Source organism: Schistocerca nitens, chromosome 1 (genome assembly GCF_023898315.1).
Source record: "Schistocerca nitens isolate TAMUIC-IGC-003100 chromosome 1, iqSchNite1.1, whole genome shotgun sequence".
NCBI classification, from domain to species: Eukaryota; Metazoa; Arthropoda; class Insecta; order Orthoptera; family Acrididae; genus Schistocerca; species Schistocerca nitens.
Window position 1 is genome coordinate 1,296,064,070 of NC_064614.1, and position 25,183 is coordinate 1,296,089,252.

At 45.0% G+C, this 25,183-nt stretch overlaps 1 protein-coding gene across 1 annotated transcript in view; it reads left to right on the top strand.

Moving 5' to 3' along the window:
• Positions 1-13,633, top strand: part of LOC126234248 (uncharacterized) — a 163,194-nt gene extending 149,561 nt beyond the window's left edge. The window contains exons 3-4 of the mRNA XM_049942944.1: positions 10,130-10,860; positions 13,541-13,633. Of these exons, the coding sequence (XP_049798901.1) occupies positions 10,130-10,860; positions 13,541-13,633 (824 nt within the window). The remainder of the gene's footprint in view (positions 1-10,129; positions 10,861-13,540) is intronic.
• Positions 13,634-25,183: the final 11,550 nt, after the last annotated feature.

Below are 25,183 nucleotides of genomic sequence, written 5' to 3' on the forward strand. Positions count from 1 at the left end.
GGAATGGGTCTTGGTCCCAGAGAGCCATCAGAGATTGGCCCACATGATGGTAGAGGGGTGCAAACCGAGGAAGAAGAAATAAGAGTGACATCAAATGCTGAAGTGGAGAAAGGATGTGAGAAGGTGAATGAAGAAAGGAAAAAGGAATGAGAAACAGTGGCGAGACTGCTTTTATGTCATCTACAGACAGTGCAGAACATTATATGTAACACCCCAACCATGATCCCCAATGGAGGGGAAAAAGAATATTAAGAAGGTAGACATGTATTACAGAAGGGAAAATGATTCTGTAAAGGCTAGGGCCCTGTGGTAGCCAAGAACAAACCTGCCAAAGACTGGCAAGCACCCTGTGGAAGGAGGGGGAACCTACGAAACAAGCTGCAGAGGGCTTCTCACAGACTAGCCACTGTTGGTAGATATTGTTACTATAATGCACAACTCATGTCCCTTGCATCTAGAAACTAATGAAAAATTTATGAAAGAAGTTTCAGAAAGGTGATCACCCACTAGGCACACTTGGTACTTACAGTTACTACAACCTCTCACTCGCTTCCATTACCTCTTAACACTAGATGAAAGCAGCAACAGAAAACATCACACCGAATAGCAACTTTTTGTAGCTGTAGTTACTACGATACCTTGTCTCATATCACTAACTGATGAATTTATGAAAGAAGCTTCAGAAAGTTTCTCACACACTAGCCCGTCATAGTAGATATACTTTATTCAACAATTCAATCATCTAACTTGCATCTTAAAAATAAGTAAAAAAAAAAAAAAAATTATGGAAGAAGTTGTAACAAGCTTTCCACATACTAGCCAATCTTTGTAAATATAGTTACAACACTACTTTACTAATTTCCCATTCCCATATTTGTAAGTAAAGAATTTATGAATGAATCTGCAGAAAGCTTCCTTACCATCTGTAGATGTTGTTACTGTGCAACTGTACCTATCACCCTAGATTCGTAAACATAGGTGAGAAATTTATGAAAGAAGCTGCAAAAAGCTTCTCTACTGACAGTAACTGTCTGTAGATACAGTTACTGAACACCTGTACATGTTGAACTTTGTTCATCACTCTAGGTAGAAAATTTATGAAAGGAGCTCCAGAATGCCTCATATCCATTTGCAACTCCATGTAGGTATAGTTACTGCACAGCCGTACAAATTGCCCTTGATTCTTTCCTTTACACCAGTAACTATATGTAGATAGAGCTACAGCACAGCTGCACACATTACAATTGAGACTTAAGGAGAGAAAAAATTTTTGAAAAAAGGGGCAGAAATGTTCCTTACGACCAGTTCTTATCTGCAGGTATAGTTACGGCACAGCTGTATGTGTCGAATATGATTCTTAACCAAAGGAAAAAAATTATGAAAGCAGCTGCAGAAAGCTTCCATACCACCATTAATTAACCATAGGTATAATTACCGCACAGCTCTACACATTGAACTCTGTTCTTAATCCTGGGTGAAAATTTATAAAAGAAGGTGCCAAAAGCTTCTTACCCACTTGTGACTCCCTGTAGATATAGTTACTGCTTACTCGTACACATCACCCTTGATTCTTAACCCTAGGCGAAATACTTATGAAGGAAGCTGCAGAACACTTTTCTACCACAAGCCACTATCTGTGGCTATAGTTGCTGCACAGGTGAGCATGTAAATTTCGACTCTTAACGAGCTGAAAATATTTATGAAAGATGTACCACCAGTCACTGTCTCTAGATATAGTTATTCCACAGCTGTACACGTCACCAATGATTCTTGACCAGAGCAAAAATTTATGAAAACAGCTGCAAAAGCTTCCTTAAAATCAGTCACTATCTGTAGGTATAGTTACTGCCACACATTACTCTTCATTCCTTACCCTAGGTGAAAAAATTATGAAACAAACTGCAGAACGCTTCTCTACCATAAGTCGCTATCTGAAGATATAGTTATGGCACACCTGTGCATATCACCATGACTTAGTACAATAGGTGAGGAAGTTATGCAATAAGCTGTAGAGTGCTTCCTTACCAACATTCACCATCTGCAGATATAGTTAATGCCCCAATTTTCTACCCTATGCAAAAAACTTATAGAAGAAGCTGCAGAAGGCTTCCTACCGACAGTCACCATGTGTTGTTATAGTTACAGCTTTAGCTGAATATATCACTTTGATTTTCTACCATAGATGATGAAGTTATGGAACAAGCTTCAGAATGCTTCATTACCGACATTCAGCATCTGCAGATACCGTTACTGCACAGCAATACATATCGCTCGATATTCTACCCTAGGTGAAGAAGTTAAGGATGAAGCTGCAGAAAGATTCCTTTCCAACATTCACCATCAACAGATATAATTACTGCTTGGCTGTACACATCACCTTGATTTTCTACCCAAGGTGAAGAAGACTTGTAAAAAAGCTGCAGAAAGCTTCCTTACCAACATCCACAATCTGCAGATATAGTTACTGCTTCGCTGTATATATCGCCTTTATTTTTTACCGTATGTGAAAAGTTACAGAAGAGGCTGCACAGAAATAATCTGCATATATACTTACTGCACAGTCTTACGTATAGCCTCGATTTTCTACCCTAGATGAAGAAGTTATGCAAAAAGTTGCAGGAAGCTTCTTTACTAACATTCACCATCTGCTGATGTAGTTGCTGTATAACTGTACATAATACCTTGAGTTTGTACCCTGTGTTAGGAAGTTATGGACGAAGCTGCTGAAAGCTTCATTACCAAGACTCACCACCTACAGGTATAGTTACTGCACAGCTATATATATTTCCTGATTTTCTACCCTATGCAAAAAACTTATAGAAGATGCTACAGTAAGCTTCTGTACCAACATTCACCTTCTGCAAATATACTTACTGCACAGCCGAACATATATCTATCTATATTCGTAATCCACTCCAGCTACTGCCGGGTCTGGGTACTGACGAGTACTCTCCATTTGGATTGGTCCTCCCACCATTCTTTTTCCTCCACTTGCCACCAGGTCACACGTCTTGTTTTGACAGATAATCTCACTGCCATTTTCAACTGCGTTTTTTGGTGCCCTCTAGGTCTTTTTCCATCCATCTTTAGTTCTTCCATAACTTTGGGGTGTCTCTGCCGATGCATTCTCTTAAAATGCCCAAACCATCTTAATCTCTTTTTTTCTTCAATTTTTTCTCTTGTACTTTCCTGTTTAAGGTCCTTCCTAATCTCTACATTCTGTTTTTCCCTTAACTGTTCTGAGAAATGTCATTTCCCCTACTTGCAGACTGCTCCTGTTTCTGTTCCTTTCTGTCATTTTCCATGTTTCTCCAGCATAGGTGACAATAGGACAGTAAAAATCTTATACATAAGGAGTTTTGCTTTTTCTGAAACTTCCTTATTCCAAATCAGGTGATTTATTGTTTGTCGAAATTGCCTCCATTTTGTAACCTCCTATTAATTTAGTTTGTTATTCTTCCATCCTTAGATACTTCAATTCATACATAAGAGAAACTTTCTACCACTTTGAGGGGTTCTCCATTCAAGGTAATATTTCCTTTAATTCCTTTCTCTCTTCCAAATACCGTTACTTCACTCTTATCTTTATTTATTTTTAATCCATACCATTTTATTATTTCCTTCCACACATCAAGTTGTAACTGTACATCTACCTCTTTCTCGCCCCATATTACCATATCATCTGCAAAAATCATCATTTTGTCTTTCTCTTTTACTGCACCTCTAACTGCCCTATTCATTCCCTCCATCACAACATTAAAATGTGCAGGAGATAGAATACTTCCTTGTTTAAGTCCTTGTCTTATTTGGAAGTATACAGAGCTCCCCAATGGTGTTCTAGTTATACAATTGTGTTCTCTGCAAATTTAGTTTATTACATTAATGCATCTGTCATCTACATGTATCTTCTTCATTTCATCCCAGTCTTTCCTTGTCAACTGGGACACATCCCTATCCTTTGTCTATAAAAACCATTATCACATTTTTTTTAAAACTCCCAACTTTCTTCCACCAGTTGATAGATAGAAAATATCGGGTTGATCGTGCTTCATCCTTTCCTAAACCCATGCTGTTCTTCACTCAGCCCTTTTCTATGTTTTAACGTATTCAATTTAGTAAAATTAATTCAAAAATTTTGGCTGTATGACTCATATGGGTTATACCTCTGTCGTTTTTCCTTAGCCTTTTATTGTATTTTTTGAAGATGGGCACAATGTCTCCTCTTCTCCAATTGAAAGGTGTGGTACTAATCATTAACACACTTGCTAGTACTCTGCTGTACATATAGCCTTCACTTTCTACTCTAAGAGAAGAAGTTATGGAAGAAGCTGAAGAGAGCTTCCTTAGCAACATTCAAAATCTGCAAATATAGTTACAGCACAGGTGCACGTATCACCATGATTTCCTACCCAAGGCAAAGATGTTATAAAAAATGTGCAGAAAGCTCCGTTACCAACACTCACCATCTGCAGATTTAGTTACTGCACAACTGTACATACTGCAAAGGTTTTCTAACCTCGGTGACTAATTTATGGAAGAGGCTGCAGGAAGCTCCTTTCCAACATCCAAAATCCACAGATACATTTCCGGCACAGCTGTATATATCACATTTATTTTCTACCCTAGGTGAAGAAGTACTAGTAGGAGGTGCAGGAAGCTTCCATACTAACATTCACCATCTGTAGATATAGTTACTGCACAGCTGTATGTATCTCCTTTGTCTTCTACCACAGGTGAAAATGTACTTCAAGGCACTGCAGAAAGCTTCCTGACATACATTCTCCATCTGCAGATATAGTTACTGCACAGCTGTATATACCTCCATTATTTTCTACCCTAAGTTAATAATTACTGGGAGTGTATTAAAATTTGGACAGGACGTTAAAATTTGGCGTACCGCTAGCAATTGCCCACATGGACAGAACGGCGCTGGCACAGCCACAGGCAGATGGCGATGGCTGAACCGGCAATGTCCAATTCGTAACCAGGCCAAAACGACCTCCTCCCACCGAGAAGGGTGTGAAGAGGTCGTCCAAGCTGTGTGCAAACCAATTGGCATGCCACAGCGATAAAATGCGCTGACAAATGACCCTGCTACAATTTGATGAAGGGACGCAACAAGAAGCTGTCCGAGGCTGGAGGACCGCAGCCTTGGCCACGGCATCTGCAGCTTCGTTCCCAGGGATACCGACATGGCCAGGAACCCACATAAAGGCAACAAGAGAACCGTTGTCCGCCAACTGCTGAAGAGAGCGTTGGATCCGGTGCATGAAAGGGTGAACCGGATATGGATCACTGAGGCTCTGGATGGTGCTCAGGGAATCGGAGCAGATGACATAAGCAGAATGTCGGTGGCAGCAGATGTAAAGAACAGCCTGGTAGAGGGCAAATAGCTCAGCTGTGAAGACTGAACAATGGCCATGGAGTCAGTATTAGAAACTGTGTGCCCTGACAATAAAAGAATACCCAACACCGTCATTGGTCTTAGAGCCATCTGTATAAATGAAGGTCATATTAATGAACTTCGAACGAAGTTCGACAAAATGGGAGCGGTATACCGAAGCGGGGCTAACCTCCTTTGGGAGCGAGCCGAGGTCAAGGTGAACGCGAACCTGAGCCTGGAGCCAAGGTGGTGTTTGGCTCTCGCCCACTCGAAAGGTTGCAGGGAGAGAAAAATCAAGGTGCTGAGGGAGGCGATGAAAGCAAACTCCAGGGGGTAGCAGGGCAGAGACATACAACCCGTATTGACGGTCGAGAGAGTCGTCAAAAAAGGATCGATAAGGCAGGTGGTCGGGCATTGACAATAGCTGACAGGCATAACGACAAAGCAGTATATCGCGCCAGTAGGGCAGTGGCAATTCACCGGCTTCAGCATGAGGACTCTCGAAGGGACTATTAGAGAACGCTCCGATCGCAAGACGTAAACCCCGATGTTGTATGGAGTTGAGGCGGCGTAAGATGGATGGCCGTGCAGAGGAGTATACGAAGCTCCCATAATCCAGCTGTGAGCGGACGATCGACAGATATAGGCGAAATAGGACAGTTCGATCCGCTCCACATGACATACCACTGAGAACACAGAGGACATTTAGAGAACAGGAACAACGGGCAGCCAAATATGACATGTTGAGACCAGCTAAGTTTCCTGTCAAGTGTAAGACCTAAAAATTTTGTTGTCTCCACGAATGGGAGAGCAATGGGACTGAGTCATAAGGACGGTGGGAGAAACTCTTTGTAGCGCCAGAAGTTTATACAGACCGTCTTCTCGGTAGAAAAATGGAAGCCATTGGCAACACATCAGGAGTGAAGGCAGTGCTGAAGGCAGTGCCCCAGGAAACATGTACGCTGTGCACTGCAATAGATGGTAAAATCGTCCATGGAAAGGGAGCCCGATACATCAGCTGGGAGGCAATCCATTATTGCATTGATCGCTATGGCGAAGAGAGCGATGCTCAAAACTGATCCCTGTAGCACCCCATTCTCCTGACGAAAGGCGTCTGACAGGACAGAACCCACACGTACCCTGAACTGTCGATCCATTAAAAAGGCATGCATAAAAAAAGGGAGGCGACCGCAAAGGCCCCATGTATGCATGGTGCGGAGAATGCCCGCCCTCCAACAGGTGTCGTAAGCCTTCTCCAAATCAAAGAACACAGCCGCGGTCGGGTGCTTCCGCAAGAAGTTATTCATAATGAAGGTCGACAAGGTAACCAGATGGTCAACAGCAGAGCGGCGCCTATGAAATCCACATTGTACACTGGTAAGTAGGTGTCGAGATTCAAGCAGCTAAACCAAATGAGAGTTAACCATTCGCTCCATCACCTTGCAGACACAGCTGGTAAGCGAGATGGGTCGATAACTGGAAGGCAAGTGCTTGTCCTTCCACAGAGTAGGATTCGGCACAACAATAGACTCGCTCCAGCATGTGGGAACATGACCCTCAATCCAGATGTGACTGTAAGTATGAAGAATAAAACCTTTACCCGCAGGAGAAAGGTTCTTCAGCATCTGAATATGAATAGAATCAGGCCTGGAGCAGAGGACCGTGATGGAGCATGTGCATTTTCGAGTTCCACATAGTGAATGGGGAATTATAACTTTTACGATTCGAGGAGCGGAAGTTAGGTGGCCTAGCCTCCTCTGCCTGTTCTCGGGCGAGGAAGGCTGGGTGGTAATGAGCAGAGCTCGAAACCTCTGCAAAAAAGCGACCGAAGGCATTGGAGACATCCTCAGGGGCAACAAGGACATTATTCGCGACTGTCGAGCCTGAAACTGGTGAGTGGACCTTAGTGCCAGATAGCCGGCGCAGGCTACCCCAAACGACAGAAGAAGGAGTAAAACTGTTAAAGGTGCTTGTGAAAGCAGCCCAGCTGGCTTTCTTGATTTCTTTAATAACACGATCACACTGTGCACGTAATTGTTTATAATTGATACAATTCGCCACCGTAGGGTGGCGTTTAAAGGTGCATAAAGTGTGTCGATGAGCACGTAAAGCATCTCTACATGCTGCGGTCCACCAGGGGACCGGTACGCGACATGGAGAAGAAGTAGTGTGAGGGATGGAATATTCAGCAGCAGTGAGAATGACTTCCATGAGGTGTGCGACCTGACTATCGCAGCTTGTGAAGATTTGATCCTAAAAGGTTGTCCTGGAAGAGAGGAGCCCCCAGTCTGCTTTGGAGATGTTCCAACTAGTTGAGCACGGAGAGGGGGTATGATGCAGGAGATGGATAACACATGGGAAGTGGTTGCTGGAATATGTATCAGAAAGTGCGTACCACTCAAACTGGCGTGCAAGTTGGGTAGTGCATATAGACAGGTCTAAATGGGAGCAGGCGTGAGATGTGTCCGAAAGAAAAGTAGGGGCACCAGTATTGAGGCAGACAAGATTGAGGTGGTTGAAAAGGTCTGCTAACAGGGAGCCCCTCGGGCAGGATGCTGGAGAGCCCCAAAGGGGATGGTGGGCATTGAAGTCTCCAGTTAACAAAAACGGTGCAGGTAGCTGAGCAATAATTTGCGTCATGTCTGCCCTGGTAACAGAAGACAATGATGGAGTGTAAACGGTACAAATGGAAAATGTAAAAGTGGGGAGAGTAATTCGGACGGCAGCTGCCTGCAGACCGGTGTGCAATGTGATGAGATCATAGTAAATATCATCCCGGACCAGCAACATAACCCCTCCATGAGCCGGAATACCTGTCACAGGGGGTAGGTCAAAACACACAGAGGCATAGTGTGCCTAGTCAATATGATCGCACGTGTGTAGCTTCGTTTCCTGGAGAGCTACGACGAGTTGACTGTGCAAGCGTAGCAGCAACTTTAAGTCCTCTCGGTTGGAGCGAATGCCGCAAATATTCCAATGAAGAAGTGCCATTCTGAGAAGAAAAAGAAAAATGAGAAGCAAGAAGGGGTCACCTCGAAGGCCGCTGAGGGCCTGGCTTCGAGCGAGCACTGCCGCCGCTATCAATAGGCGGAGAGTCATCGTCCATTGGTTCAATAGGTAAGTCGGCCATCTTGTTAAGATGGCCAGAAGGGAGAGCTTCCTCCACCGTTGAACGGTCAGATGTTTGGCTACCAGCAGTGTGGCCAGGCGAAATGGATGACGGCATTGGGCAGCAACCGCTGGGTAGTGCAGGAGAAGAAACACGCCATGGCGGAGAAGGAGAACTTTGCTTCCTATGAGCCTTCTTGGAAGGTCATGTACGTAGCAAGTCTGCATGGGCCGGTTCCTTCTTGAAGGCCCGTGCAACTGACCTCTGGGTCTTAGTCGTGGCAGAAGCTGATGAAGTTGCTTGTGTCTTAGGAGTGATGGGAGGACGAGGAGACGTTGACCGGGCGATCTTAGCTCTGGCCGAACAGACGACCATAGTGCTGAAGGTCAGATCGCATGTCTGCGTCGCCACCTCCCTGGTAGTCCGAGGAGAGGCGAGGACAGTACAGTATTTCCCCACTGGAAGCAGCGTGGGCTTTCTACTAGCAAATAGCTTGCGAGCAGCCGAAGTGGACACTTTTGCTTTGACCCGAATTTCCTGGATACAGCGTTCATCCTTGTACATGGGACAGTCGCGAGAGGACACTGCATGGTCACCCTGACAGTTCACACAACGAGGAGATGGAGGTGGACAGTCACCCTCATGGGCATCGCTACCACAAGTGACACATTTAGCCGCATTGGAACAAGACTGGCGAGTGTGATTAAAACGCCGACACTGGTAGCAGCGCGTAGGTGTCGAGACATATGGGCGAATAGAAATAACCTCGTAGCCCGCTTTGATGCGTGATGGCAGCTGAACACTATCAAAGGTCAAGAAAAGTGTCCGGGTCGGTAAAAGGTCATTGTTGACCTTTTTCATGACCTTATGGACAGCTGTCACACCATGCTCAGTGAGTAAAGACTGAATCTCCTCATCAGTCAATCTGTCGAGTGATCTAGTATATACCACACCACGCGGCGAATTCAAAGTGCGGTGAGCCACCACCCGGACACGGAAAGTGTACAGGAGTGTGGGTCGAAGCAGTTTTTGTGCCTGAAAGGCACTCGCAGTTTCTATTAACAAGGTACCGTTACGCACCCTGGTACAAGACTTGACAGATCTAGCTATGGCATCTACGCCCTTTTGGATAATGAAAGGGTTGACATATGAAAAATTCTTTCAGTCCTTAGATTGAGAAACTACAAGGAACTATGGGGCAGGCGGTAGTACTTTTCTCACTCGTGGCTGTCCAAGTTTCCATACTTGGGCATAAGTCGAGAGGGAAGAAGAAGAGAAATCCATTGCGGATTGCGCTCTCCTTCCCTGTGCGGACCCTCGCGGAGGGTACTCCCACCTCAGGTCATACCTCCCGAGAAACTGGGAGTCACACTTCGTTGGGCCTGGCCTTTACCAGGGGGTACGTGCATACCTTACTTGTCTACCCAGGGCAGGGAATGACGCGTTACCCTGTCACCGGCTATGCGTGTGAACCTGTGGGTCGGCCTTCAGGCACGCAAAGGGAGGAAAGATGAAGAGGAAAAATAAAGGGAGAGAGGGAGAGAAAGGACAGACTGTCTCAAACGCCGAGGCGGACACCAGAGGCCAAGGACAAGAGGCCAAGGACAAGAGGCCAAGGACAAGAGGCCAAGGACAAGAGGCCAAGGACAAGAGGCCAAGGACAAGAGGCCAAGGACAAGAGGCCAAGGACAAGAGGCCAAGGACAAGAGGCCAAGGACAAGAGGCCAAGGACAAGAGGCCAAGGACAAGAGGCCAAGGACAAGAGGGCAAGGACAAGAGGGCAAGGACAAGAGGGCAAGGACAAGAGGGCAAGGACAAGAGGGCAAGGACAAGAGGGCAAGGACAAGAGGGCAAGGACAAGAGGGCAAGGACAAGAGGGCAAGGACAAGAGGGCAAGGACAAGAGGGCAAGGACAAGAGGGCAAGGACAAGAGGGCAAGGACAAGAGGGCAAGGACAAGAGGGCAAGGACAAGAGGGCAAGGACAAGAGGGCAAGGACAAGAGGGCAAGGACAAGAGGGCAAGGACAAGAGGGCAAGGACAAGAGGGCAAGGACAAGAGGGCAAGGACAAGAGGGCAAGGACAAGAGGGCAAGGACAAGAGGGCAAGGACAAGAGGGCAAGGACAAGAGGGCAAGGACAAGAGGGCAAGGACAAGAGGGCAAGGACAAGAGGGCAAGGACAAGAGGGCAAGGACAAGAGGGCAAGGACAAGAGGGCAAGGACAAGAGGGCAAGGACAAGAGGGCAAGGACAAGAGGGCAAGGACAAGAGGGCAAGGACAAGAGGGCAAGGACAAGAGGGCAAGGACAAGAGGGCAAGGACAAGAGGGCAAGGACAAGAGGGCAAGGACAAGAGGGCAAGGACAAGAGGGCAAGGACAAGAGGGCAAGGGAAAAAGTAAGTAAGGCAAGGGGAAAAGTATGTAAGACAGTGAGACGGAGAAGGACAAAGAAAGGAACCAAACAAAGGAAGGAAGAAACCAGAATAAGTGAAAAAAAAAAAATGACGACGAATAGAAGTCGCGGAACTGTCCATCTCTGGACGCAGCGGCAAACTACACCCTTGAGGTGGAGGGACTCCTTTCACTCACCTCTTACGACAGGCAATAATATCTCGGGCCTATTCTAACCCTGGGACCCAAACAAGGAAATTACGGGAAGGAGCCGCAAAATCTTCCTTAGAAAGATTCACCATCATTAGGTACAGTTACCACACAGCTGCATGGATCACATTTTTTTCTAATAAGGTGAAGAAATACTGGAAGAGGTTGAAGACAGCTTCCTTGAAAAAACATTCACCATCTTTACATAAGTTTACTACACAACTGTTATAACTACAATATTTTTCACCCTAGGTGAAGAAGTACTGGAAGAAGCTGCAGAAAGCTTCCCTACACTCATTCACCATCTGTAGATGTTATCTCTGGACAGCTGTATATATCTCCTATATTTTCTAACCTAGCTGTACGATGACAGGAAGTGGCTGCAGCATGCCTCCTTACCAAGAATCCCAATCTGTAGATGTAATTCCTGCACAGCTGTATATGTGACCTTTATTTTCTAACCTTGGTGATGGACGAATGGAACGGGCTGAAAGCCTCATTCCCAAAATTCACAATCTGCAGATGTAATTCCTGCACAGCTGTAGATATCACCTTTATTTTCTAACCTAGGTGAAGCAGTACTGGAAGGGCCTGCAGAAAGCCTCCTTAACAACAATCACCATCTGTTCATGTACTTCCTGCACAGCTGTATATATCACCTTTATGGTCTAACCATGGTGAAGGTGGACTGGAAGGGGCTAAAAGCCTCTTTCCCGACATTCACCATCTATAGATTTAATTCCTGCACAGGTGTATATATCACCTTCATTTTCAAACCTTGGTGAAGGGGGACTGAAAGGGGCTGAAAGCCCCCTTCCGAAACATTCACCATCTGTAGATGTAATTCCTGCACAGCTGTATATTTTCTATACTTGGTTAAGGGGGACTGGAAGTGGCTGAAAGCCTCCTTCCCAACATTCACCATCTGTAGATGTATTTCCTGCACGGCTGTATTAAATTACCTTTATTTTCTAACATAGGTGAAGGAGGACTAGAAGGGGCTAATGAAAGCCACCTTACTAACATTCAACATCTGTAGACGTAGTATGTGCACAGCTGTATATATCACCTTTATTTTCTAACCTTGGTGAAGGGGGACTGGAAGGGGCTGAAAGTGTCCATTCCAACATTAACCATCTGTAGATGTAATTTTTGCGCAGCTGTATATATCTCCTTGATTATCTAACCTAGGTGAAGGAGGACTGGAAGGGGGCTGGAGAGAGCCTCCTTACCAAAAATCACCTCCTGTAGGTGTATTCCTGCACAGCTGTATGTATCACCTTTATTTTGTAACCTCGTTGAAGGGGGAATGGAAGGGGCTGAAAGACTCCTTCCCAACATTCACCATCTGTAGATGTAATTCCTGCACAGCAGTATATATCACCTTTAATTTCTATCCTAGGTTAAGGAGGACTGGATGGGCTGATGAAATCATCCTTACCAACAATCACCATTTGTAGATGTAGTTTCTGCACAACTGTATATATCTCCAATATAGTCTAACCTAGCCATACGATGACTGGATGTGGCTGAAGGAAGCCTCCTTACCAACATTCACAATCTGTAGATGTAATTCCTGCACAGCTGTATATGTCACCTTCATTTTCTATACTTGGTGAAGGGGGAGTGGAAGAGGCTGAAAGGCTCCATTCCAACATTAACGATCTGTAGATGTAATTCTTGCACAGCTGTATATATCTCCTTGAGTATCTAACGTAAGTGAAGGAGGAATGGAAGGGGCTGGAGAAAGCCTCCTTACCAAAAATCACCTCCTGTAGATGTGTTCCTGCACAGCTGTATGTATCACCTTTATTTTGTAACATCGTTGAAGAGGGACTGGAAGGGGGCTGAAAGCCTCCTTCCCAACATTCACCATCTGTAGCTGTAATTTTTGCACAGCTGTATATATCACCTTTATTTTCTAACCTTGGTGAAGGGGGACTGGAAGTGGCTGATAGCCTCCTTCCCAACATTCACCATTTGTAGATGTAATTCCAGCACAGCAGTATATATCACTTTTATATTCTAACCTTGGTGAAGGGGGACTGGAACAGGCTGAAAGCCTTCTTCTAAACATACACTTACTTCAGATGTAATTCTTGCACAGCTGTATATATCACCTTTATTTTCTAACCTTGGTGAAGGGGGACTGGAAGGTCCTGAAAGCCACCTTTCCAACATTAACCATCTGTAGATGTATTCCTGCTAAACCGTATATATCACCTCCTTTTTCTAACCTTGATGAAGGGGTACTGGATGGTGCTGGAAGCCTCCTTCCCAACATTCACCATCTGTAGATGTAATTCCAGCACAGCAGTATATATCACCTTTATATTCTAACCTTGGTGAAAGGGGACTGGAAGGTCCTGAAAGCCTCCTTCCCAGCATTCACAATCAGTAGATGTCATTCCTGCACAGCTGTATATATCAAATTTATTTTCTAACCTAGGTGAAGGAGGACTGGAAGGGGCTGCAGAAAGCCTCCTTCCAAACATCACCATCTGTAGATGTAATTTTTGCACAGCTGTATGTATCTCCTTGATTATCTAACCTAGGTGAAGGAGGACTGGAAGGGGCTGATGAAAGCCTCCTTACTAACAATCAACATCTGTAGACATAGTATCTGCACAGCTGTATATATCACCTTTAATATCTAACCTTGGAGAAGGGGGACTGGAAGGTCCTGAAAGCCTCCTTTCCAAAATTAACCACCTGTAGATGTATTCCTGCACAGCTGTATGTATCATCTTTATTTTCTAACCTTGGTGAAGGGGGACTGGAAGGGCCTGAAGGCCTCCTACCCAACATTTATCATCTGTAGATGTAGTTTCTGCACAGCTGCATATATCTCCTATATTTTCTAACCTAGCCGTAGAATGACTGGAAGTGGCTGCACGAAGCCTCCTTACCAACAATCACCATCTGTAGATGTAATTCCCGCACAGCTGTATACATCACCTTTATTTTCCAAGCTTGGTGAAGGGGGAGTGGAAGGAGCTGAATGCCTAATTCCCAACATTCACTATCTGCAGATGTAATTCTTGCACAGCTGTATATATCTCCTTTATTTCCTAACCTAGGTGAAGGAGGAATGGAAGGGACTGTTGAAAGCCTTCTTACCATCAGTCACAAGGTGGTCAACAGCGGAGCAGCGGTGACAAGAGCCGCATTGAACATTGGTAAGTAGCCATCGAGATTCAAGAATCCAAACTGACCGAGTGTTAACCATGCACTCGATCACCTTACAGACACAACTTGTAAGAGAAATGGGGCGGTAACTAGAAGGAAGGTGTCTATGCTTCCCGGGTTTGGGTATAGGAACAATGACTGCGTCACGTCAATGCATGGAGACTTGACCTTCTGTCCAGACGCGATTGTAGGTACGAAGAGGGAAGCTTTTGCCTGCCGGAGAAAGGTGTGCCAGCATCTGAATATGAATGGCATCTGGCCCCCGAGAAGAGGTCCAGGACAGTGCAAGAGCATGTTCGAGTTCCCGCATAGTAAAGGGGGCATTATAATTTTCCAGATTCATCGAGTAGAAGGAAGGCCACCAAGCCTCTTCAGCCTCTTTCCTGCGAAGGAAGGCAGGGTGGAAATGGGCGGAGCTTGAAACCTTTGCGCAAAAGCAGTTGAAGCCGTTGGAGACATTCACAGAATCAACAAGGACCTCATTACATGAAGTCAGGCCAGGTACCGAGGAGTGGGCCTTAATGCCCGACAGCCGGCGGAGGCATCCCCAGACGACTGAAGAGGGAGTAAAACTGTTACAGGAGATGGTGAATGAGGCCCAACAAGCTTTTTTGCTGTCTTTGATGACTCTACGGCATTGCGGTCGGAGTCGTTTGTATCCAAACGTTCACGATTTGTACACGTAATTCCTGCACAGCTGTAAATATCACCTTTATTTTGTAACCTTGGTGAGAGGGACTGGAACGGGCTGAAAGCCTCCTTCCCAACACTCACCATCTGTGGATGTAATTTCTACACAGCTGTATATATACCCTTTATTTTCTAATTTATGTGATTGTGGACTGGAAGGGGCTCCAGAAAGCCTCATTACCAACATTCACCATCTGTGGATGTAATTTCTACACAGCTGTATATATACCCTTTATTTTCTAACCAATGTGAACATGGACTGGAAGGGGCTGCAGAAGGTCTCATTACCAACATTCACCATCTGGATTGTAATTTCAACACAGCTGTATAAATACCCTTTATTTTCTAATCTAGGTGAAGGTGGACTGGAAGGGGCTGCAGAAAGCCTCATTACCATCATTCACCATCTGTGGATGTAATTTCTACGCAGCGGTATATATACACTTTATATCCTAACCTATGTGAAGGAGGACTGGAAGGGGGTTCAGAAAGCCTCCCTACCAACCATTCCGATCAGCAGATGTATTTCCTGCACAGCTGTATATTCCTCCTTTATCTTCTAACCTTGTTGAAGGTGGATTGGAAGGGGCTGCAGAAAGCATTCTTACCAACAATCACCATCTGTAAATGTAATTTCTACACAGCTGTATATATATCCTTTTATTTTCTAACCTAGGTGAAGGTGGACTGGAAGGGGCTGCAGAAAACCTCCTTACCAACATTCACCATCTGTGGATGTAATTTCTACACAGCTGTATATATATCCTTTTATTTTCTGATCTAGGTGAAGGTGGACTGGAAGGGGCTGCAGAAAACCTCCTTACCAACATTCACCATCTGTAGATGTAATTTCTACACAGCTGTATTTATACAATTTATTTTCTAATCTAGGTGAAGGTGGACTGGAAGGGGCTGCAGAATGCCTCATTACCAACATTCAAGATCTGTGGATGTAATTTCTACACAGCTATATATACAACCTTCATTTTCTAATCTAAGTGAAGGTGGACTGGAAGGGGCTGCAGAGAGCCTCATTACCTACATTCACCATCTGTGGATTTAATTTCTACACAGCTGTATGTATACCCTTTATTTTCTAACCTAGGTGAAGGTTGACTGGGGGGGGGGGGGGGGGGGCTGCAGAAAACCTCATTACCAACATTCACCATCTGTGGATGTAATTCCTACACAGCTGTATATATACCCTTTATTTATTAACCTATGTGAACGTGGACTGGAAGGGGCTGCAGAAACCCTCATTACCAACATTCACCATCTGTGGATGTAACTTCTACACAGCTGTATATATACCCTTTATTTTCTAACCTATGTGAACGTGGACTGAAAGGGGCTGCAGAAAGCCTCCTTACCAACATCCACCATCTGTGGATGTAGTTTCTACACAGCTGTATATATACCCATTATTTTCTAATCTAGGTGAAGGTGGACTGGAAGGGGCTGGAGAAAGCCTCATTACCAACATTCACCATCCGTGGATGTAATTTCAGTACTGCTGTATACATCAACTATATTTCTTAATCTAGGGGAAGGAGAACTGGTAGGGGCTGCAGAAAGCCTCCTTCCCAACATTCACCATCTGTACATGTAATTCCTGCACTGCTGTATACATCTCCTTTATTCTCTAACCTTGGTGAGGGGGGACTAGATGGGGAAAATGCCTCCTGCCCAACGATCACTATCTGTAGATGTAATTCCCGCACAGCTGTATGTATTACCTTTATTTTCTAACATTGGTGAAGGGGGACTGGAAGGGGCTGAAAGCCACCTTCCAAACATTCACCATCTGTAGATGTAATGCCTGCACAGCTGTATATATCACCTTCATTTTCTATCCGTGGTGAAGGGGGACTGGAAGGAGCTGAAAGACTCCTTCCCAACATTCACCGTTTGTATATGTCATTCCTGTACAGCAGTATATATCACCTTTATATTCTAACCTGGGTGAAGGGGGACTGAAAGCGGCTGAAAGAGTCCTTCCCAACATTCACCATCTGTAGATATATTTCCTGCACAGCTGTATATATCACCTTCATTTTCTAACATTGGTGAAGGGGGACTGGAAGCAGCTGAAAGCCACCTTCTAAACATTCACCATCTGTAGATGTAATTCTTGCACAGCTGTATGTATCACCTTCATTATCTATCCTTTGTGAAGGGGGACTGGAAGGAGCTGAAAACCTCCTCCTCAACATTTACCATTTGTAGATGTCATTCCTGCACAGCTGTATATATCTCATATATTTTATATCCACGGTGAAGGCGGAATGGAGAGGGCTGAAAGGCTCCTTGCCAACATTCACCATCTGTAGATGTAATTCGTGCAAAGCTGTATATATCACCGTTATTTTCTAACCTTTGTGAAGGGGTACTGGAAGGGGCTGAAAGCCTCCTTTCCAACATTAACCATCTGTAGAAGTAGTTTCTTCACAGCTGTATATACACTCCTGGAAATTGAAATGAGAACACCGTGAATTCATTGTCCCAGGAAGGGGAAACTTTATTGACACATTCCTGGGGTCAGATACATCACATGATCACACTGACAGAACCACAGGCACATAGACGCAGGCAACAGAGGTTGCACAATGTCGGCACTGGTACAGTGTATATCCACCTTTCGCAGCAATGCAGGCTGCTATTCTCCCATGGAGACGATCGTAGAGATGCTGGATGTAGTCCTGTGGAATGGCTTGCCATGCCATTTCCACCTGGCGCCTCAGTGGGACCAGCGTTCGTGCTGGAAGTGCAGACCGCGTGAGACGGCGCTTCATCCAGTCCCAAACATGCTCAATGGGGGACAGATCCGGAGATCTTGCTGGCCAGGGTAGTTGACTTACACCTTCTAGAGCCCGTTGTGTGGCACGGGATACATGCGGACGTGCATTGTCCTGTTGGAACAGCACGTTCCCTAGCCGGTCTAGTAATCGTAGAACAATGGGTTCGATGACGGTTTGGATGTACCGTGCACTATTCAGTGTCCCCTCCATGATCACCAGTGGTGTACGGCCAGTGTAGGAGATCGCTCCCCACACCATGATGTTGGGTGTTGGCCCTGTGTGCCTCGGTCGTATGCATACGACCATCATTGGCACCAAGGCAGCTGTGAAGGTGGACTGAAAGGGGCTGCAGAAAGACTCCTTACAAACATTCACTATCTGTGGATGTAATTTCTACACAGCTGTATATATACCCTTTATTTTCTAACCTATGTGAATGTGGACTGGAAGGGGCTGCAGAAAGCCTCCTTATTAATAATCACCAACTGTAGATGTAGTTTCCGCACAGCTGTGTATGTACCCTTTATTTTCTAACCTATGTGTGTTGTGTCTAGACCATACAGCCCAGACACAATGCTGTAGCCGATAGGGCACGCAAGGCTAACGCAGACTGGCGTGAAGTCTGGAACATGAGACTTATAAATGCACTAAAGAAAAATACGTAGCTTTTTTAATACTTAACATTATTCTCTTGTTGGAATACATCTCTCCTGCATACTCGTAAGCTATTGGCACTGATACAAATGGCGCCTTGCTAGGTAGTCGCCATTTAACTTAGCAGAGGGCTATTCTACTGTCTATCTCTCGGCAAATGAGAGCAAGGCTTAGCACGTCCAATCGCTAGCTATGTTGTCCGTACAACTGGGGACGAGGTCTCCTCAGTCTCTCGAGACCTGCCTTGTGGTGGCGCTAGGTTTGCGATCCCACAGTGGCGACACGCGGGTCCGACATGTACTACAGGACCGCGGCCGATTTAAGTTACCACCTAGTAAGTGTGGTGTCTAGCGGTGACACCACAATGTGAATGTGGACCGGAAAGGGCTGCAGAAAGCCTCATTACCAACATTCTACATGTGTGGATGTAATTTCTACACAGCTGTATATATACCCTATATTTTCTAACGTATGTGAAGGTGGACTGGAAGGGGCTGCAGAAAACCTCATTACCAACATTCACCATATGTGGATGCCATTTCTACACAGCTGTATATATACCAATTATTTTCTAATCTAGGTGAAGGTGGACTGGAAGGGGCTGCAGAAAGCCTCCTTACCAACATTCACCATCTGTGGATGTAATATCTACACAGCTGGATATATACCATTTATTTTCTTATCTAGGTGAAGGTGGACTGGAAGGGGCTGCAGAAAGCCTCCTTATTAACAATCACCATCTGTAGATTTAATTTCTACACAGCTGTATTTATACCCTATATTTTCTGACCTATGTGAACGTGGATTGGAAGGGGCTGCAGAAAGCCTCATTACCAACATTCACCATCTTTAGATGTAATTTCTACAAAGCTGTGTATATACCATTTATTTTCTAACCTACGTGAACGTGGACTGGAAGGGACTGCAGAAAGCCTCATTACCAACATTCACCATCTGTGGATGTAATTTCTACACAGCTGTAATTATACCATTTATTTTCTAATCTAGGTGAAGGTGGACTGGAAGGGGCTGCAGAAAGCCTCCTTACCAACATTCACAATCCGTGGATGTAATTTCAGTACTGCTGTATTCATCAACTATATTTCCTAATCTAGGGGAAGGAGAACTGGAAGGGGCTGCAGAAAGCCTCCATAGCATCATTCACCAGCTGTAGATGGAATTCCTACATAGCTGTATATATTCCCTTTATTTCCTAACCTACGTGGAGGCGGACTGGAAGGGGCTGCAGAAATCCTCCCTACCAACAATCACGATCGGCACATGTATTTCCTGCACAGCTGTATATTTCTCCTTTATCTTCTAACCTAGGTGACGGTGGACTGGAAGGGGCAGCAGAATGCCTCCTTACAAACATTCACCATCTGTGGATGTAATTTCTACACAGCTGTATATATACCCTTTATTTTCTGATCTAGGTGAAGGTGGACTGGAAGGGGCTGCAGAATGCCTCCTTACAAACATTCACCATCTGTGGATGTAATTTCTACACAGCTGTATATATACCCTTTATTTTCTAACCTATGTGAACGTGGACTGGAAGGCTCTGCAGAAAGCCTCATTACCAACATTCACCATCTGTAGATTTAATTCCTACACAGCTGTATATATACCCTTTATTTTCTAATCTAGGTGAAGGTTGACTGTAAGGAGCTGCAGAAAGCCTGATTACCAACACTCACCATCTTTGGATGTAATTTCTACACAGCTGTATATATACCCTGTATTTTCTAACCCATGTGAACGTGGACTGGAAGGGGCTGCAGAAAAACTCATTACCAACATTCACCATCTGTGGATGTAATTTCTACACAGCTGTATATATATATATATATATATATATATATATATATATATATATATATATATATATATATATATATATATATATATATATATATATATATACAGTATTTTCTAACCTATGTGAACGTGGACTGGAAGGGGCTGCAGAAAGCCTTCCTTCCAACAATCACGATCGGCAGATGTATTTCCTGCACAGCTGTATATTTCTCCTTTATGTTCTAACCTAGGAGAAGGTGGACTGGAAGGGGCTGCAGAAAGCCTCCTTATTAACAATCACCATCTGCAGATGTAGTTTCCGCACAGCTGTGTATGTCTCCTTTAATTTCTATTCTACATGAAGGTGGACTGGAAGGGGCTGCAGAAAGCCTCATTACCAACATTCACCATCCGTGGAAGTAATTTCAGTACTGCTGTATACATCAACTCTATTTCCTAATCTAGGGGAAGGAGAACTGGAAGGAGCTTCAGGAAGCCTCCTTAGCATCATTCACCGTCTGTAGATCTAATTCCTTCACAGATGTATATATCACCTTTATTATCTAACCTAGGTGAAGGGGGACTGGAAGGAGCTGAAAGCCTCCTTCGCAACATTCACCATCTGTAGATATAATTCCTCTTCAGCTGTATATATCACCTTTATATTCTAACCTTGGGGAAGGGGGACTGGAAGAGCCTGAAACCCTCCTTCCCAACATTCACCATCTGTAGAATTAAATTTCGCACAGCTGTATATATCTCCTTTACTTTCTAACCTAGGTGAAGGTGGACTGAAAAGGGCTACAGAAATCCTCCTTCCATACATTCACCAACTGTTGATTTAACTCTTGCACGGCTGTATGTATTATGTTTATTTTCGAACCTAGGTGTAGGAGGACTGGAGGGGGCTGCTGAAAGCCTCCTTCCAAACATTCACCATCGGTAGACGTAATTCCTACACAGCTGTATATATCACATTAGTTTCTGAGTTTGGTGAAGGGGACTGGAAGGGGCTGAAAGCCTCCTTCCCAACATTCACCATTTGTAGATGTCATTCCTGCACAGCTGTATATATCTCCTTTATTTTATATCCTTGGTGAAGGGGGAATGGAGAGGGCTGGAAGGCTCCTTGCCAACATTCACCATCTGTAGATATAGTTTCTGCACAGCTGTATGTATCTCCAATATAGTCTAACCAAGCAGTACGATGAATGGAAGTGGCTGCAGGAAGCTTCCTTACCAACAATCACTATCTGTAGACGTAATTCCTGCACAGCTGTATATGTCACGTTTATTTTCTAACCTTGGTGAAGGGGGACTGCAAGGGGCTGAAAGCCGCCTCCTAAACATTCACCATCTGTAGATGTAATTCCTGCACAGCTGTATATATCATCTTTATTTTCTAGCCTTGGTGAACGGGGACTGGAAGGGGCTGAAAGCCTCCTTCGCAACATTCACCGTCTGTAAATTTAATTCCTCTTTAGCTGTACATATAACCTTTATATTCTAACCTATGGGAAGCGGGCCTGGAAGGGGCTGAAAGAGTACTTTCCAACGTTCACTATCTGTAGATGTAATTCCCACACAGTTGTATATATCACCTTTATTTTCTATCCCTGGTGAAGGGGGAACGGAAAGTGCTGAAAAGCTCCTTGCAAACATTCACCATTTGTAGATGTAAATCCTGCGCAGCTGTATATATCACATTTAATTTCTAACATTGGTGAAGGGGAACTGGAAGGTGCTGAAAGCAATCTACCCAACATTCATCATCTGTAGCTGTATTTAATGCACATTTGCATGTATCAACTTTATTTTCTAACCACGGTGAAGGGGGACTGGAAGGGGATGAAAGCCTCCTTCCGAACTTTCACCATCTGTAGATGTAATTCCTGCACAGCTGTATATATCACCTTTATATTATAACCTGGGTGAAGGGGGACTGGAAGCGGCTGAAGGAGTCCTTCCCGACATTAACCATCTGTTGATGTAGTTCCTGCACAGCTGTATATATCACCCTTATTTTATATCCTTGGTGAATGGGGACTGGAAGGGGCTGAAAGTGTCCTTCCCGACATTAACCATCTGTTGATGTAGTTTCTGCACAGCTGTATATATCACCTTCATTTTCTATCCTTGGTGAAGGGGGACTGGAAGGAGCTGAAAGTCTCCACCCAACATTCACCATTTGTAGATGTCATTCCTCCACAGCTGTATATATCACTTATATAATCTAACCTTGGCAAAGGGGGACTGGAAGGGGCTGAATGCGTCCTTCCCGACATTAACCATCTGTTGATGTAGTTCCTGCACAGCTGTATATATCACCCTTATTTTATATCCTTGGTGAAGGGGGACTGGAAGGGGCTGAAAGCATCCTTCCCGACATTAACCATCTGTTGATGTAGTTCCTGCACAGCTGTATATATCACCCTTATTTTATATCCTTGGTGAAGGGGGACTGGAAGGAGCTGAAAGCCTCCACCCAACATTCACCATTTGTAGATGTCATTCCTCCACAGCTGTATATATCACTTATATAATCTAACCTTGGCAAAGGGGGACTGGAAGGGGCTGAAAGCGTCCTTCCCGACATTAACCATCTGTTGATGTAGTTCCTGCACAGCTGTATATATCACCCTTATTTTATATCCTTGGTGAAGGGGAACTGGAAGGGGCTGAAAACCTCCTTCCCAACATTCACAATCTGTACATGTAATTCCTGCACAGCTGTATATGTCTCCTTTATATCCTAAACTTGGCGAAGTGGGACTGGGGGGGGGGGGGGGGGAGGGGGGCTGAAAACCTCCTTCCCAACATTCACCATCTCTAGATGTAGTTTTTGAACAGCTGCATATATCTCCTTTATTTTCTAACCTAGGTGAAGGGGGACTGGAAGGGGTGGAGACAGCCTCTTTACCAACAATGACCATCGTTTGATGTAGTTTCTCCTATATATTCTAACCTAGCCATCCGACGACTGGATTGGCTGCAGGAAGCCTCCTTACCAACAATCGCCATCTGTAGATGTAATTCCTGGACAGCTGCATATATCACCTTTATTTTCTAACCTTGTTGAAGGGGGACTCGAGGGGCTGATAGCTCTGTTCCCAACATTCACCATCTGTAGATATAATTGCTGCATGGCTGTATAAATTACCTTTAATTTCTAACCATGGTGAAGGGTGACTGGAAGCGGAAGAAAGAGTCCTTCCCAACATTCACCATCTGAAGATGTAATTTCTGCACAGCTGTATATATCACCTATATTTTCTAACCTTGGTGAAGGGGGACTGGAAGGGGCTGACAGCCACCTTCCAAACATTCACCATCTGTAGATGTAATTCATGCACAGCTCTATATATCACCTATATTTTCTATCCTTGGTGAAGGGGGTCTGGAAGTGGCTGAAAGCCTTCTTCCCAACGTTAGCTATCTGTAGATGTAACTCCCGCACAGCTGTATATATCACCTTTATTTTCTATCCTTGGTGAAGGGGGATTGGAAGGGGTTGAAAGCCGTCTTCCCGACATTCACCATCTGTAGATGTAATTCCTGCACAGCTGGAATTAACACCTTTATATTCTAACCTTGGTGAACGGGGACTGGAAGGGGCTGAAAGAGTCCTTCCCAGCATTCACCATCTGCGGATGATTCTTTTTTTTTTATTTTTTTTATTTTGATTTTAGGGCGCAAAACTTCTATGGTCATTAGCGCCCAGCCCGTGACTTAAGACAGTAAAAAACCGAAATTGAAAATTAGCAGCAATGGGAACTAAGTCATAAAAGCGGAGAAACTAAAAGCAGAAGGAATGCTTAAAAATCCACTACAGAAAGGGGTTGGTTGTCCCCAAAAAGGCTTCAAATGACTGACGTCATTTCACTGTCACTAATAAACTGGAGAACGGGGTCAGCTGAGCGCGTGTCATCTGCTAAAATCGACGATAGATCAGGCGATAGCTGTAGACGGGAGCGTAACGGATTAAAATAGGGGCATTCAATTAAAAGGTGTCTTACCGTCCACAGCTGAGAGCAGTGGGGACAGAGTGGGGGAGGATCGCCGCTTACAAGATGTCGATGGCTAAAAAGACAGTGCCCTATCTGGAGTCTAGCTAAAATTACCTCCTCCTGACGACGCGTTCGGGAGGAAGAGGTCCAAGCGCAAGGAAGGGCTTTCACTTCCCGCAATTTATTACAGGGAAGTGTTGACCAATGCACATGCCATAAATGAGCAACGTTGCGACATAAACCACTCCGTAGATCAGTGAAGGGAAGCGACTGAATAGCTGGCCGAGGAAGAGAGACTGCAGCCTTGGCCGCTATATCGGCCGCCTCATTCCCACAGATACCAGCATGTCCCGGGAGCCAGAGGAACGCCACCGAGACGCCCCCCAGGTGGAGCAAGCGCAGACAGTCCTGAATCCGGTGGACCAGAGGGTGCACAGGGTAAAGAGCTTGGAGACTGAGGAGAGAGCTGAGAGAATCTGAGCAGATTACGTACTGTATCCGCTGATGGCGGCGGATGTAGTGGAGGGAGCGAAGGTGTTAAATGAGCTAATAAAGAATTTCCAGCTTGCCTTCTTGCTATCGCGGATGACGCGACGGCATCGCGCACGGAGCTGCTTATAGCGGATACAGTTGGCCAAAGTAGGATGGTGACGGAAAATGCGAGGAGCACGTCGCCGCTCACGTATTGCGTCACGGCATGCCTCGTTCCACCAAGGAACTGGGGGTCGCCGGGGCAATTCGGAGGTGCGTGGTATTGAACGTTCCACAGCTGTAAGAATAACGTTGGTAATATGTGTGACTTCATCGTCGACGCTGGGAAAGCGACGGTCATCGAATGTCGCTAGAGACGAAAAAAGTGTCCAATCGGCTTGGGCAAACTTCCAGCATCGCGAGCGCATATATGGCAGTTGAGGCTGCAGTCTAAGGACACATGGAAAGTGGTCACTCGAGTGT